This window comes from Tyto alba, unplaced genomic scaffold (assembly GCF_018691265.1).
Source record: "Tyto alba isolate M040663 unplaced genomic scaffold, T.alba_DEE_v4.0 Super-Scaffold_5, whole genome shotgun sequence".
NCBI lineage: Eukaryota > Metazoa > Chordata > Aves > Strigiformes > Tytonidae > Tyto > Tyto alba.
This window is the reverse complement of record NW_024881326.1, coordinates 6,532,233-6,549,114: the sequence shown is the minus strand read 5'-3', so window position 1 is coordinate 6,549,114 and position 16,882 is coordinate 6,532,233. Positions and strand designations below refer to the sequence as shown.

The 16,882-nt window shown below is 35.5% G+C and overlaps 1 protein-coding gene across 2 annotated transcripts in view; it reads right to left on the bottom strand.

Moving 5' to 3' along the window:
• Nucleotides 1–1,687: 1,687 nt before the first annotated feature.
• Nucleotides 1,688–16,882, bottom strand: part of THOC2 (THO complex 2) — a 55,786-nt gene continuing 40,591 nt past the window's right edge. For both annotated transcript variants that reach the window (XM_042807136.1, XM_042807137.1), the window contains 14 exons: nucleotides 16,634–16,762; nucleotides 15,976–16,107; nucleotides 15,709–15,893; nucleotides 14,737–14,921; nucleotides 14,337–14,439; nucleotides 13,520–13,956; nucleotides 13,252–13,310; nucleotides 11,680–11,715; nucleotides 7,327–7,464; nucleotides 6,927–6,996; nucleotides 6,695–6,852; nucleotides 5,975–6,051; nucleotides 5,828–5,875; nucleotides 1,688–2,553 (listed from right to left, as the gene is read on the bottom strand). In XM_042807136.1, the coding sequence (XP_042663070.1) occupies nucleotides 5,848–5,875; nucleotides 5,975–6,051; nucleotides 6,695–6,852; nucleotides 6,927–6,996; nucleotides 7,327–7,464; nucleotides 11,680–11,715; nucleotides 13,252–13,310; nucleotides 13,520–13,956; nucleotides 14,337–14,439; nucleotides 14,737–14,921; nucleotides 15,709–15,893; nucleotides 15,976–16,107; nucleotides 16,634–16,762 (1,737 nt within the window). In that variant the 3' untranslated portion in view covers nucleotides 1,688–2,553; nucleotides 5,828–5,847. The remainder of the gene's footprint in view (nucleotides 2,554–5,827; nucleotides 5,876–5,974; nucleotides 6,052–6,694; nucleotides 6,853–6,926; nucleotides 6,997–7,326; nucleotides 7,465–11,679; nucleotides 11,716–13,251; nucleotides 13,311–13,519; nucleotides 13,957–14,336; nucleotides 14,440–14,736; nucleotides 14,922–15,708; nucleotides 15,894–15,975; nucleotides 16,108–16,633; nucleotides 16,763–16,882) is intronic.

Below are 16,882 nucleotides of genomic sequence, written 5' to 3'. Positions count from 1 at the left end.
TCGTTGCTGCAGTGCTGGGTGGAAGTAAGCAGAATCATGGAAGAGAGACCAGTATGGCACCGATGGTAGTAAAAAATGAGAACACACTCCATTACGTAATAATTCCAATATTATAGGGAATGGAAAACATTACAGTCCTGGGAGAAGTTGTACATACAAGATCTCAGTTTTGGTTATCAGGATCACTTTATAGCTCTTAAATCTTTCAAGCTACTTAGATCCCAAACCTCCTCCAATAAAATGGTCCTTAACATGCATGACTTCATCTTTTAAAATAATTATTCAAGTTAAAGGGACTATGATTAGCTTTGTATTTCCTGTGCCTTTTAAAAATAGAGGAAAACTTCCGGCCAGCCTTTGGGCAGCAGCTGTGACAGCTCTCACTACTTCTGCTTGTGATCTTCTGAAGCTGCGTGAGGACCAAGGCTGTAAGGTTTTACAGTTCTGCTAGTATTTCAGTCTTAATATTGTGAAATGCCTCCCACCGGCATCAGATCTCCTCCTCCACACTGCTTTATTGCATTGATTTTGAAAAGCAAGCAGATCCTTACCAAATGGATGAGGAGCAGAATTTCAATTTAAAAAGGAGACAGAAGATACAATAAACACAAAGGCTGAAGAGGAACTACTTGAACTGTAATATCAGACTGCAGCAACTGATCTGATACATCAATGGCACCAAAAGGGGAAGTTTTCTCTCCCCCTCCAGGTGGCTGCTTCTGTCATACCTACAGACACAAAGGAGGACTCAGCTGGGGTCTGCAGAAAGCTGTTTGTCCCACAGGGCTCTGGGCAGACAAAGGAGCAAATATACTCAAAGTTTCAATCAGTCCTGCAGTCCCTGGAGTGAGAATTAGCTGTAGAGAAAGAGGATGAGAGATGCACCATCTCCAAAACTTAACAAGAATCTAGCTGTAACAGCGGCTCCTGGTTTTTAGTGAATACATATTCATTGGGTATTTAAACTGCTGTACCCAGGTCAAAAAAGCTCAACTTCCATTTAGACAGTTTCCATCACTGAATAGTGAACAAAGTCTCTAGATAAGACATTGGAATCTCCCCTTTTCTTCAAACACAAACAGGTATTCTTTCACAGTGCACATTTTCGAGTTTAAACAGACTAGTGATCATTTTTACTGAAGAAAATGCACACCTTGTGATGGAGCAGGAGTAGAAATTAGTCATGAATGTGACTTTCAGGACTTCCAGACCTGAAGATTTCTTACTCATGAACATCAAAGATGGCAGCTTCAAAGTGATCTACCATGCCATGTCAGCAGCCAAGGCAGTCTCTTTTTTGTCAGGCATTAAACTAAAACAAGACGTTTTCAAGACACCCTAAATCAGTTTAATTTGATTAAATTAGGAAATGGGGGTGGGGGAGGTGTGTGGGGGGGTTTGTCATAGATTTTAAGGAGGTTCAGATGAAGGACAAACATCTCAAGATGTAAACTTGACTGAATGCAGAAAGCAAACCCTGAGCTTCTCAAAACCACTGGAGACACTTAACCCATCTGCCACTTTGCAGTAGGCACTGCACTACATAAGTAACCCTGTGCAGCTGATCTGCAGGCAGGCATGGAGGGCTCAGCAGCAGACAGAAAACACCCACCCTCCCCACAATTCCAACTAATATCGATTTTTCATAACAATACATAAAGCAATAAAGTGACCACACAGAGAATGATTTACGACCCATTGAGAAAACTATTGTTTATTTAGAAAAAAGGTTACACTGGTAGAATTCAGCAGATAAAAAAATTCTTTTTTTTTTTTTTTTTAAAAATGTCATTGTGAAACTTTTCAGACTAAAGTTCAGCAATACAAAGCTCCTGTAGCTGTAATTGAAACTTAATTTATTTCAGTTTTGAAGAGAGCATTTCCAATCAATCTAAAAACAACATGACAAACAAAAGGTGTGGCAAGGGACAGCTGAGCACAGGTTTAGGTTGGGATAAAAGGGACGGGGTTCATTCTTTGTTTCTTTCAACAAGTCAACGTTGTACACAATATACAAATAATCCCTAAGCATTGCATGAAAACAGTGCTCCCACTTGACTTTTTTTTTTTTTAGTCACTGATATTAAAAACAGGCCAAGTAATAAATAAAAACTGAGTTTAAATGAGGTAAATCCAAAAAGGTTCAATAACTGTTTATTCGTGGTTTTCAAACATCTAAAAGAATGCATTTCAGATTGAAAGAATTACTAAACTCAGGCAGTATTTTCGACAACCTAAAGTGGAACTCTGTACACATGAAACCTCATTTGCACTATGGCAACTGTTTGTTTGCAGCACATTGTGCTAAAATATGGAATAGGTAACACTTTCAGCCAGGTACTGAAAATAAATGTGTAAGAAACTAAGCAACAAGTTAAAATACAGTAATGTACAACTCAACAATTAAATCCTCAGCATGGGGAAATAAAGCAGAGAACTGAATAATTTAAGGAGATGCAGATGGGTCCTCTTCATTCACAAATTTTTGTGCAATCTATACTCTGGAAAATACATTTCTGGTCACAGCTGGGTATCTTCCCATTTCAATCTCACCTGCAACAAAGGCATATATAATTGGAATTAGATGTTGTTCAAATGAATACTGATCTTGCAACTTAGTATTTTATTCCATTCACAATTCAAAGGACGAGAGGGAAAATAAAGCTATTTTCATCAGTCATTCATCCCCTAACTCTAGTTTAATCTGCAGCAAGAACTATATTAATGCGAGCACTGCAATGTGAGTAGCGAAACACTAATTTGAAGATACAAATAAGAGACAAGCAGTCACTTGTGAAGGTAAAAACTTTTAGAAGTACAATCCCCTCAAAAATGTTACTCTCTCTATATTAGGCAAGAAATAAATGCAGTCAATCAGACTTTGTACATTAGGAAGAATGTTATAAAAGATTTAACAAACAGGAGCACAGGATTAGATACCACAACAGTGTTGCTATAAAAAGTGTTTTTCCATACTTCACTATGCAAATGATGAGGTATGCTGCGAGTATTCTTTCTAGGCCAGATGCTCCAGTTTAACCCATTACATAGCTGGAAGTGGATTTTACTGTGCAACTGACATTTACCTAAGCACTTGTTGCATAAATCATGATGTAGCCATAAAACCACAGTTCTGCTCATTTCATTGATGACAATCCTCATTTTACATTGAATTGCTGGTCAAGATAAAACTTCACATTTTATTATTAAAGAAGCTGCAAGTCCTCAGTAGTAAACTTCATCTACCAAGGTTGCCTTTTTTTTCCAAAGTAACGTTTAAAGAAATGTGGAAAAAAACCCCTGAAATCCATCCTCAGTGATTACACAATAATGGCTATGAAGGACAAAAAGTCAAAAAATTCCATTAAATTCTTTCCAAGCAGTGCTCATAATTTTCAGTTTAGAAATGCTTCTTTGAATAGCAGCTATTATTTAAAGAAGATATACCAAAAAGAAATAGTACAAATCAGCAATAACCTGAACTCCTATCCTTTTTTCTACCAACACCCCTAAAGAGCACACGGTATCAACATTAGCTGTGTTACCCAAAACCCTTTCACACATTTGCTCTCAGCTTCAGTGGCCAAACAAGCAACGTTACCAAACGAAACTCGAGACCTGTTTTCCAGTAATGCCCCCTTTGCTCTTTGAGGACGTAATCCACATGTGGAGACTTTTTTCAGAAAAAATTTCCAGATGATACAAAGATTTCAGAAATAATTTTTGGTTTTTGTTTGTTTTGTTGGACCCTCATTAAAACACTCGTCTAAGTGTTATATAAGCCATCCTATAATCCTTAGGCCTCTTGGAAAAAAATTCCCAACAGCAAGGCATTTACACCTTTCAGATTTTGTCTCTGATGTTTTAGTTAGAGACAAATAGGAGAACTAGGAACTATGTTACAGTCTTTCTCTGACACCTAAAGCAAGTACAGCCACTACAAGGAGCGATGTTAATTTGAGTATCCACAGCCGGTAGATCTTGCCAGTAAGTTTTGCCACATCATATCACCTTAACTATTCTCAAACATGATATAATTGAATTTCAAAAACAGTGAGGTTAGAGGGGACCTCTGAAGATTGTCCAGTCCAACTCTCTTGCTCAAAAAACAGAATTAACTAGAGCAGGTTGCTCAGGGCTGTGGCCTGACAAGTGAAGTTCTGAATACCCCAAGGATGGCAGTTCCACCACCTCTCTAGGCAAACTTACAGTTTTTGTCCACCTTGACAGTAAAAAGGTATTTCCCCCCTCCTTCTATCTTTAAATGGAGTTCACAACAAATCATGTTTGTGAAAGGCAGCATCACTTTCTAGATCAGCCAAGACAGTCATGAAAACAGATTTTCAGCCTCATTAATCCTTCTTCAAAATCTGAGATGAAGAACTTGTGCATTTAAAAAAATGTGGTGTTCCCACCCTCTGCAACAGTATCAGTTTATCTGATAAAAAGGAAAACCGTCTGCTTTATATGTTGTTCAGTAGTCAGAACAATATCGCTCTATGAAAGCAAGTAAGATCAGTGAAAAATGTGTGACTGAATAAAAAAAAATGTTTCTATTTCATTTCTGCTTGTGTTCACTTTGAGTGCTCACAGAATCTACAAAGTTTTAACAGAAACAATTCACCAATTCTAAATAGAGAACAAACATAAAAATTATAAAGCACTTGGACAATTTGTGAACAGAGAGAGTGAAGCTGTATTCTTTGATATTTGTTGAATACCACCAGCTATTTTCAAGTTCAGCCAATACGTACACATTTTTTAAAAATGTAAAATTGTCCACTGTTTTTTGTAGAAAGACTGGTAGCGATGTGACTCAAGTTCAATAGGTCAGGTGAACTAATTTTAAGTTCACCACGGCACTTTCCTTTCCTTCCCAAATAACTGAAAATTAAACATTCCAAGACTCTTAAAATGGCTAGCTGCAAAGAAGAGAAAAAACCCACCCCCGTACCCCTAAAATTACATTTAAGTCTCCACATATTTGCATAGGTCTGAAAAAAAAAATTCAGAACACTGTACGCTTCAAAGAATAATTTATTTTTCTAAAAGCTCCAGTCTTAATATGGGTTACTCAATATATTCTGAAGTTTCTTTTCTTTCTGCAAATAGTCAATGCCTCCATGCGAAAGTTTTCCTTTGGCTTCTTCCTCCTCAAATCTGATCAGATAAAAGATTAAGCAATGATAATGAACTGACTTACTACACTATATAGCAATTCGGTTTAAAAGCTAGTGTTTTTGTTAAAGATAAAATAAGACAAAACTTGAGTTTCCAACATACTAGGCAAGATGTTCTTAATTAACAGGCAGATTATCAAGACTGATGACTATCAGGATCACATGGATTCACCTCTGATTTTGTATGGCAACTTTTATTGGAAAAAGTGCCAAACATGCAACTACATCAAACACTGCTGAGATCCCCAACCTATGCTTTTATTTATTTTATTTTTTTTGGCCAAAAAAATTTAAGCACCTATACAATAAGCTGATGATGGGGAAAGTTCTTTCCCCTGGGACAGAATTAAAAAAACACACAAACCAAAAGCAAACCAAAGAAACAAACAAAAACCAATCAACATTAACGACAACAACACAACAAAACAAAAAAACAGAATGAAGCAAAATAAAAACAAAACCAACCAACCAAAACAAACAAAAAACCAACCACCCCCCAAAACAACAAAAAAACCCACCCAAAAACCTGCCCGGGGTAATTTCAGCCCTTTCACACTCAGGCTGTTTTGTCTGTGTATCCTTTATCAGGCAAAAGGAGTCACAGGAGATACCAAGTCAAACAGAGTAAATGATAAAAAAAATTTTACCTTAACTGGAACAATCTTCATTATCTGTGCTTGTCTGAAGATTTATGAGTAGAATCAGTGTTAAGGAAAAAAGGTATATTTTACTATATATAATTAAGGAATCTCATTTTTTGTTTTTTTCTGAAAGATTAATGTGTAAAAGGATATTGTTTCTTTTCTTCTTTCCCTCCAGTACTGTCTCGTTTTTCTTTCTTTTCTGTTTTTTCTTTATCATGTCTTGATTCCTTTAAAAAATACACATATGGGAAATAGTTTTTTATAGTATACATTGTGCAGTCTGATTAGAAAGATTATACATAATTAAAGTTATAACTGGCCACAGCTAAAAAAATCACCACTGAGAGTGACAGCAAGGAGCTTCTACAATTTCTGACATTATTCTAACTTTGGTTTACAGTTCAATGATAACGGTTACCGCTAAAGAGTTACAACTGGGAACTATTATTTGGTGTTCTACAAATATGACTACAAACATACTTAACCTGTTTTCACAACAAAAACACTGTGCTGACACAAGCAACTGAAAATTTGAATACAGACTAATTTATATGTAAAATTAACCCTGCTTTCACATACCTGCTCACCACACCAGTCTGCAAATATTCTAGATTATTCAAAACCTAAAGTTTAAGTTCTGAATTTCCCTGGCTATTGGAGGAATTTACCCTGCCAGGAGTGACTGCTGAAATATTTAGAGCCACAAGTTACCACAATTTCCAGAAGTGTTTTCCTACACATTCACAGTGTATCTTTTTAATTTAGGCCATAAAGCAGCAATAAAATTTGAGAAAAAAGAATCAGCTTGTTCTGTCAACAACCACCAAAAAATAAAAATAAAACCAACAAAAGAAGAATAATTTATTTTACCTTTTTGCTACCAGAGGAGCTCTTCTCCATCTTTTCTGCTTTAATTGAATCACCTTTCTCTTTTCCTGAAGATTTTGATTTGTTCTTCTCCTTCTCCTTTTCATTCAAGCGAGGGGAATCAGAAGGACTTTCGCTTTTACTATGTTTTGAAGAACCAGCTAAAAACACAACAGAAAGTTGTAATTCACAACAAGTAAAAGCCTAATACACACACACAAAGTAAAATACATACTTGTCCCATTTTCCTCTTTGCGTCGTTTAGTTGAATCCTGTGGTACCTCTCGGTCACTGTTTGAATGATCCTGGCACCAAATACAATTACGCAGATGTTAGCAGATTAAAACATACTCCTGAAGTAGCACTTGGTTATAATGTTATTTTGGAGAACTAATTTTTGAATATTTAAAATATAAACTGCGTTATTACATTGTGTGTAAAATTTCTTGATATCGGTTTTGAATACATTACTGTAAACCGACCTTTGAAAAAGTAACAGAACAAAAGAAAAAGCCTGATATGGATCACTTCTTCTTGGATAGGCTGTACAACCAGTATTACTGCAGAGATTCTGAACATAAAGCTTTCCAAGTACATACCAACTTTCTAAACTAGTTCATAAAAATTTCACCAACCCTTTTTCGATCTTTCCTGTCCTTTTCATCTTTCTTCTCTCTCTCTCTGGATCTTTCCCTTGACTTGTCCAAATCTTTCTTGTCCACTTCTCTCTCCTTACTCTTGGACAGTGTTGGAGTGGTGTGGTTAATGTAGTGCTGTTAAATTAAGGCAATATCACCAAATATTAGTATGTATTCTTAGATGTGTAAATAAAAAGTCTTACTCTAACGTAACAGACCTAATTCAAAGAGCAAAATAAAACATTAATAGTTTACTAACAAAAAAAGACAATTTCAAACTTGTCATTATAATTTAACCTAGAGCTTTGTTTTCTCAACACAAGAAATTCAAGAATGCTTTCTCTTAACTGAAACACTTACATTAAACACAAACGTTGTTCACTAGTATTGTTTCATACATCAAAACAAATCAGACAGCAGTACTATGGAAACAGGATAAGCAGATTCTTGGACTGACTTAACACTTGCAATTTTGCCTAGCATTAATGTAATTAGCTGCTTAAACAGGTTCAATTTAATTTTTAAAGAATAATTTCGATCCACAAAGTATTTAAACCAATACTCTGAATGATGTGTTTTTTCATCTAAACATAACTCCAACTTACGCCTAAACTTCAAATGACCAAAACAACCAAACACAGAATTTGTTTTGCTCTGTAATGTGTTCCAGATTGTTATTCTACTCTCTTTTCTAACCAATTTTGATAAGCTCTGTAAAACACTACTTTTTTCACAAAGCTGAACATTTTTCATATATAGTGGGGCCACAAGGGAGGAGAATAGAAAATAAGTCACAGTAATGTCAAGTGTAACACTTGACAAAGTTTAAATGCTACTGTGTATAAGGTAGCACATGCATTATATAAATATCGATGCATTACAGTAACTAATTCTGTCTTTTAAAATACAATTATATATAGATCTTTCTAAGAACTATTTTTCATAAGAGGACATTTTAAATTAAATACACCTTTCCTCAGTATTTTATATACTTAAGTTACAGCACCACACAGATTTAAATTAGTAAACTTTAATCCTTCCCCAGTTCCATAAGGTACCAATTTTATTTGAGGGGAAAAAAAAAAATGCTTAATCAAAATGTTCTCTGTATTTCTTTTTATAGAGACACCTTACTTAGAAGTAATATACCAAAGAGGTAAGTGGAAGATTACTTTAGAACAATCTAGAAATCACTTGAACCAAACCAAATATTGTTTCAAATAATTTTATTGTTCTAATTAAATTAATCCTGTCCTTCTCTAGTTCCAGTAAATGTTTAACTTACCAAAACTTGATGTTACTGGTCCTATGTTAAATGTCACACTGACAGAGTTAGGTCTCTTCCTGTCATTACTTAACTGGAATTTTATTATCCTCCTACGCCAGAGACTGAACCCTTCAGTACTCCTTTCACTCGATACTTTTCTTTCTGCTCTTTTCCCCCCCTCCTCTTTTCTTGTTCCGTTTCCTATGTTGCTTTTCTACAAGTAAATTTATCCTTGCTCCCTTTTTTGATGTCGACTTTTAACAGTGACTTGCAAACATGTTTTTTTCTACACAGCCCCATTCAGTTGTCTCCCAGAGATGCTCTTCACGTCAGAAAGCAAACGTAGCTCTGCTTTCTCCTATTTCAAGTTCACATGGTTGTCCACAACAGATTCCACTGCCTTTCTCCCAGTGGAGAGTTTTGGATAACTGCATCCCTCCCACCCACTTTTACTACAAAAGGCTGGATTTAGCTCTTCAGGTTTTATCAACTTGCTCCTAGAAATGCTGCTAACTGAAACCACATCAGATTTTGGGCACTGTTGTATGTTGTGTAAATTGGGCAAAGGCCAAAGCAAGAATAAACACAAACCTAACTCAAGTCTGGCACTGTTTATTTTAAAACCTGCAATGTAAACCAACATTTCAATGGTCTGACCCCAGAAATCGGGCAAAGTCAGGAATATAGAAAGCCTGTAAGCATACAACAGCACTAGACTTTCACTAACTTTCAGTGGAAGCTGAACTCATAAAACTTACAGGCTTCTGAATATCCCAGCCTTTCTCCAAACAAGTACATGGCAGTAAAGAAGAGCATTTAACATGTTTTACACCATGTATAGGGAACACTGTCAAGTGCCTTAAGTCCCTCAGAATGGCACTGAAGAATGAAAATTAGTTCATTAAGTGAGAAAAGAATAGAAAACAACATTTAGAAGAGGAAGGAGAGGGTCAGACACCCCCTCACCCCCCAAGCACTTAAACAATAGATTAATTAAAAAGTCACACAACTGCAGAACACTTCCAGCTAAGTCTGTACAAACACATTATAGTTAATTCTAAACTTTAACTTTTCAAATTGCCTAGAAAAATAAAGCTGTTGATCATTTAATTACAAATAACTCCACTAGCTGCTTGATTACCACATCAATACGTTAATAAGTAAAACAAGTAGTTTTAAATAAAAAATTAGCTTAACTAAAATATCAGTGAAGTTTCAATTAAGCAGTTGAACCCTGACTAATACAGTACGGGAGAGAAAAGCAAGATTATATAGACTACCATATATCACACTTCAGATAGATGTGAGCTCAAGACAAATGTAGTTTCCTAACTTCAAAAAACTTAAATATACAAGACATGACAATGATTTATAAATGATTTTTTGGAAGTATATGGATTCAATCTGTAGACACTATAATTTCATCAGCTGTAAGAATCAAAGGATGCTTCCTATATACACTCTCCCTATAAATAGGCACGGTTGGTGAAAGATTCAGTTGAAAAACAAACCCACCGGCAAGCGTCCATTATAAAATTGGAGCTATTCTGAATTAAAACATATAAAGTGTTCTGAAAAATGTGTTTATTCAAAGAGAGCTAAGTAAAAGAGAAGTCTAAATATAGACTAAGAAATTATAATCCATTATGCATTTTTAAATTAAGCAAATATAAGTAATCCTAGAGAAACCCATAAGTTATCCAGAAAGTCCAAATGGTCAGCATTTTACAAGTGATAAACATTTGTGCTACTTAGTTACACATTGCTACTGACTGCATAATCAAAATCTTAAAAGCAACTTTAGAAGATTTGATCCATTTCCTATTAGCCACACACCCTAACATATTAACAAGTTTACAGTGGCTGTTACTATGCAAGTGGTTGAATTTAAAAAAAGCAATTGAATAGTTGCAGTATCTGTCTAAAATACAATATTCCAAAGTGCCATTCAACTCATATCCCAGTCTACCTGGTTCTTGTCAGGCCACACCTGGAATACTGTGTTCAGTTTTGGTCTCCACTGTACTAAAAAGCTGTAGCCAGGCTGGAGAGGATCCCGAGAAGGGCCACAAAGATGATCAAGGGACTGGGAAGCCTGGCATGTGAGGAAAGGCTGAGAGAACTGGGTTTGTTCAGCCTTGAGAAGAGAAGGCTTAGGGGAGACCTTACCACCATGTTCCAGTATTTAAAGGGTGGCTAGAGAGCAGATGGAGACTCCCTTTTTACAAGGAGTCACATGGAAGTCACAGCTCAAACTTGTAGTTATTCCTGAGGAGATTCTGACTGGACACAAGAGGAAAACTGTTCACAATAATGATCAGGCATTGGAATAATCTCCCCAGGGAAGCAGTGGATTCCCCAATGTTGGACACTTTAAATATTCAGATGGACAGGGGGCTGGGCCATCTTGTCTAGACTGTGCTTTTGTTAAGAAAGGTTGGATCAGATGATCCTTGAGGTCCCTTCCAACTTGGTATTCTATGATTCTATGAACTCTTGAAAGCATTCTTTAACATACAGTCACATAAGATACTGAATTTGAAGTGCATTTACAGGAAGCGAACACACAAAGATGATAATTTAGTATGTTGTCTGTGATGTTCAGAAATAGTACTATAGCACTAAAACATGAATACAACAATATAAGAGGAAAGAGTACTGATATGTCTCAAATATTTTTGGTTTTAAGTAACTACTGTTTTTTAATTCGTATCAAAAAAAGAACAAACTATTGTAAGAACTATTTTAACTATTCTATTACTTCCTCAGTCAAAGTGCTTAATCATGAAGACATTTCTATAAATGTACAAGTTTCAGAAAGGAAAAGATACCGACCCATAAAATCTCTTAGAAATATTGACAGAATGGTAATTTCAGGGGATTTTTCATTATGTTGCTTTCACATAACTAACCCTCCACCCTGTACAGAGATTCTATATAGCAAAGAAATTCCTGTTACTACATTAGAATTTAAAGGAATGTAATTTGAATTTTCTGATGGTGTTTGCAACAAGACCAAAAGTTAAGTTCTCTCTGCAACAAAACATGAAAGTAAAATTTGGTGGTGTCTAAAAGATTCAAACCTTTGCTGAAGAGTCCTTGAGTTCGTTGAGGTTGTCCTGTAGAAAATGAATGGAGATGACACGTAAGCTGGAATAGTTTTCAGAAACCAGAGGAACTTTGGGAAGCATGGCCGTACCCTTGAAACAAAGAACAGCTACTCCTTCTGGAATAAATCTTATGTTAATACTGTACACTGAATAAATCTAGGAACTGAAATATTTTAAGTATTTTTTAAAAAGAAAGAAGGAAGGAAAAAAAACAAAACAAAAAAGAAGGGACAGTCATATCTATTCTCTAGACCCAATTATTAAGTAAGCTACAAAATCTGTTTATATCTAATTCTTCAACAGTGAAAAAACAATCTCCCACCAAGACAAAATATAAAGAAAAAAAAATAGTCTTAACTCTAAATATGGCTGAACCACAGGTGAAAGGTTTAAAATGTTTTTAAATCTCTATCTTCTCCACTTTTAGTTAAATGTGGAAGAAGTCACTCTAGAATGACTTTACAATGCCATTTACAAAAAAAAGGCAAGAAAAACTTTGTAATTTTGAGTAGTTATCACTGTCACCTGCTTCCTCAATACTAGTAATAGCTATTTGAGTTCTCCAAAATTAGCCTAAATCTTTCAAGTAAATTTTACGTAGAAAAAGATGTACTCTTTGAAAAAACAGAAAAAAAGAAAAGCTTGTTCTAGAGTTGGTAAGATGGTGAAGTTTAAAGGCCCACATAATCCATCACAGTGCTCTTGAAGTATTAGTAACTTACAGTTTTAAATGTTCAACGTACTGCAAATTCAAAGATTCCATGAACATAGATGGTTTAGAAATAAAATAAATATGGAGCAAGGAATGGCTACCCTGAGTCTTCAAGTAGGCTACGCCCATGGTTTTGTGCTGCGCTTGAATGCCTGGGGTTTCTCTTTGCTGGGTAGTAGGCTTGGTTGCCACATCTGGTTTTATCGTAACGCAGGGCTCAACATGGTGGGAACCCATTGGAAATAAACAAACCTCGAAGGGAAGGTACAACAGAAGCTGCATGCGCACTGAATATACACAACTACAGGAGAACTGATCACCAAGGAGACTTTAAAATGGAACTCCTTTCAAGACTCCTCCTTAGAAGGCACATATCGGTATGATGCTCATCAAGAAGCCTGATGAATTCAGAGGTATCGTACATCCCGTATCATCCAGGAATCTTCAGTGCTATAGAATCTTCAATAGAAGTGCAGAAAAATATGCTCCACTCTGCTGCAAAGACTCATTTGCTTGTAGCTACCATTGCACTCCAAAAAAACTGACTGCTTAAAACAATGAGGCACTTCTGTGTAAAAATTCTCTTGCAATTTCCAAATACTATTTACAAAATTTGTGCTAGGTCCTTGAAGCATTATTTTGGTTAATTAAAAATATTTTTATAGAAAAAAAAGACAGTCCGCCAATAAAGAAAAGGAATGCATTTTCTAATGCAACATAAAACCTCCAGTGGTTCCAGTGTATACTTGGCACAAAACTTGAAGGAAGTCGAACATTGGCATCCCAAACTTGTGAGCCTAACATGGGTGCTGCCTTCCTCAGGCTATACTAACCTTTACTGTTGAGGAATGTGATGGAGAAGAATGTGTATCAACTTTGCGGCGTTTTTGTTCTGAGGAAAGAAAAGAACATCTCATTATTAAAAGACACTTAAAAAAAAGGATAATCTAATAATATGGCTTTCTGAAGTACCAAAATAATTTAAGATAGAATTCAAGTTTTACCACTATGTATATTTTGTTTATCTTAAGATATCCAGAGTTACCAGCATGACTTGACCCTCTTTATGAAAGTTTGAAGAAATTAAATATGCAGACTTACCCCTTTCAGATTCTGATGTTTCTGATCGGGGAACAGGTGACTTCAAGGACCCAGCTACTGGCACCTTTTCTCCTCCTTTAGCATTTTCCTTGGATTTAATTTCCTTCGCTACATCTCTTTCTCTGGATGGCTCCTTTTCTCTCTCCTTTTCTGCAGTTGACTTTGACTCAACGATGGTAACAACTGTCTTGGATTTTTCTTCTTTTGAAGCTTTTTCTTCTTTCTTCACTTTTTCCTTCTCTTTGTCAGATTTTGGTGTTTTCTCCTTGATCTCTCTTGCTTTATCATCTTTGTTTGCCCGTTCTTCCTTTGGTTTATCTTTCCCATCCTTCCCAAGTGCCTTCATCTCTGGAGTGGCAGCTGGAGTCTTGTCTTTTTTTTCTTTATCTTTTTCCTTCCCACTTTTTTCTTTATCATCTTTCTCTTTAATAATTTTGCTGCACCAAAAATAAAAAGGCCAATTAGCATGTGTACAGAACCAGCTCTAGTTTTATCACAAAATTTTTATTTCTGATGGTTTGATAGAACCTCCTGAAGCAGTCACTGTCAGATTTCAAATTTGCTGTCTCTATCACAACAGCAACAAGCAAATGGTCTCATTTGTTTTATCTTTATTTAGCTAAAACGGAATGTATTTAACAAGTGTCACATCAGTACAGCTGTATATTTTGGAAGAAATAATCTAATTTATTAAGCTTCAAAGAAACTAATTTACATGGAACATGAAATTCAAAAAGAAAAGGCAGGTCAGTTCTAAGTAGAATTCTATGGTTTGGAAGGAAGAAAATACTGAATGTCAAAGGGTACTTTTTCTCACCTATTAGAAGCACTGTTTCCATTGCTTGTTGTCACCTTCGGTGTAGCGTTGACAGCTTTATTAATAACTTTCACCACACCCTGAGACTTCTCCTTTAGTTTATCTGTTTAAAAAGAAAGAGAACAGCTTTGTCTCAACAAGTTAACAAACATCCTACAGGCTAAAACAAAGCAAGTACCTAAGCACATTCATGTAAGATCTTGTGTAGCTAACAATTAAAGTAATTAAATGCAGAACACCCTCTCCCAAAACCAACTACAAATAAAGAACACACACTGACCCTATTTAGCCTTGCATTCAATTTTTTCTTTTCAGTTTAATAAGCCAAATAGAGAGAGTAGCCTGTAATGTCAGAACTCTACTAAAAATATAAATAAATAATAAACATAAGTTTGTTTACCAGTCTCCTCAGTAGTGCCTTCTTCCAGTCTAACTGTATTTATTGTGAGAGATGTAGGCATCCCAGCACCACCTGGCCCATTTTGAACTGTTGCAGCTACAGCATTCCTGGCAGGTGGGTCTTTGTGGTGGAATTCATTTTCAGGTATCATGAAAGGCTTCCTACTTTTCAACTGCCCAGAATAGCTGCAAGTCGCACAGATTGTTAAATATGCACAAAATAAAGCAAAACATGGGTTGAATTTTAAGTGAGGATCTAATCTAACAGTTCATCTGTTATTTATTTCACAGCTTTTCCCAACTGATATGCAGTTTCTTTCCCCTTTATTGATAAGCTCAAAAGGAAAAAAGCAAAAACAAAAAACAAAGAAACAAACAAAACAAAAACAAAACAAAACAAAAAAACAACCAAAGTAAAAAAAAAACACTAGACACAGAAGCAGCCCTACCTCCACACCCTCTTCACCACACCACACACACACGCCAGCCAAACACAGAGAAGAAACAGTCTACTTACAAAACTTAAAATTGTTAGGGCAACCAGAATTGCCCTGCAAGCATACACGGATGATTCTGCATTCATCCAAAAAATGTAAAACGTAACTAAGCATTTTAGAATCATATAAACTTCCAAAAATCTAAGTGGTCTTGCATCAATAGCCCTTGGCTTTCTTCATATTACTCTCCCTCCTATCTACTTGCTGCTATACTACTTCTCTAAAATTAAGCTATGCTGTCGTGAGTGGAAATCTTTACTATTTAAAGTGTTTTACTAGAGTCTTGTAAAGGAAATTAGTGATCATCCAGCACAAAATGAAAAGTTTTCATTCACACTGCCAGCCCTGAGATGCAGGATAGAGAAATCTTCTGTGATAAAGGTAAAAATCAAATGTTAGGACTGTAACAGTTCCAAGTCTTTAGAAGCTTTTCATGATCCACTTTTAACCACTTTCTTAAAGTAAGGTGTTGTTACCCCATAGCCAATGCATATAGATCAGGTCTCTTCTCTTTTTCTTCCTGACATATCTTATGTACTCTTCTTTCCAAGGCTTGGCCCAGGTTCAGCACTTTTGGATACCATGGAAGGATTTTGGTCAGCACAATCAGGATATTTCTGATATGTGTATATTCACCCGTTTCAAGGCAGTGCACAGAAGCCTAGAACACAAATTAAACTTAATGAGTTGGGTTTTTTTATTAAAGCTTCCAAAAACTGAATTTTTTTGGCATCTTTATTTACCTTAGTTAATTTATAGTGCCATTTGTGTACCACATGTCTAAAATTCTCATAATCCAATTGATCAGCTTTATTTCCGCCATCAAATCCAGTTGCCCGTAATATAGTTAGGAAGCCTGGATAGTTGCCACATTCCTACATGCACATGAAAAAAAAAGAGGGAAACAAATATTTTTCAGGAAGCATGAAAAAATTGTTCTGCAGAAGTTAGTATGATAATGGAAGCATTTTTTTCACTGATTCTGCTGAAGAGTAAAACACAAACTTTACAAGACTTACACACATACTTTTTTTTAAAAGCTTATTTATGTTGAAATCTTAGTTGTGGGTGAGAACAGATTATTTATAATTTAACTGGCTTTTGCAAGGAGCATTATGAGTTTACAAATGCTCCCTAGATTATCTTCAAAGACAAGCTATGAGAAAATCAGAAATGTAAGATTTTTTTTTAGCCACTGTATTTTTTTGACACTATACAAAAATTACTTCTATTAAAACTACATGAATTACAGAAACTCAGTTCTAAGATGATGCCACCAGAAAAATTCAAATCATACAGTGTTTTTAAATTTATTTCACTAAATCCACTTTTATTGGGCTGAATTACACAAATGGCCTTTATATATTCTCATGAACAAACTTGTTTTATAACTTCACATACCTTTTCATATATGACTCTGTCACTGTGCCATCTGGTCACAGTCTCCAGCATACAGCATAAAAACCTGCCATACCTACTAGCTTCATTTTCAGTGCAACTTGCAACTGTATATATAATATCAGAGAAAACCTGTGAATAGTGGTAATAAAAAGTTACAATTACTTTATTGAATTACAAAAGGAACAAGAACCAACAAGAATTTCAAATTTTTCTCATCTAAACCACTGTTAAGCTGGTTTCTAAATATAA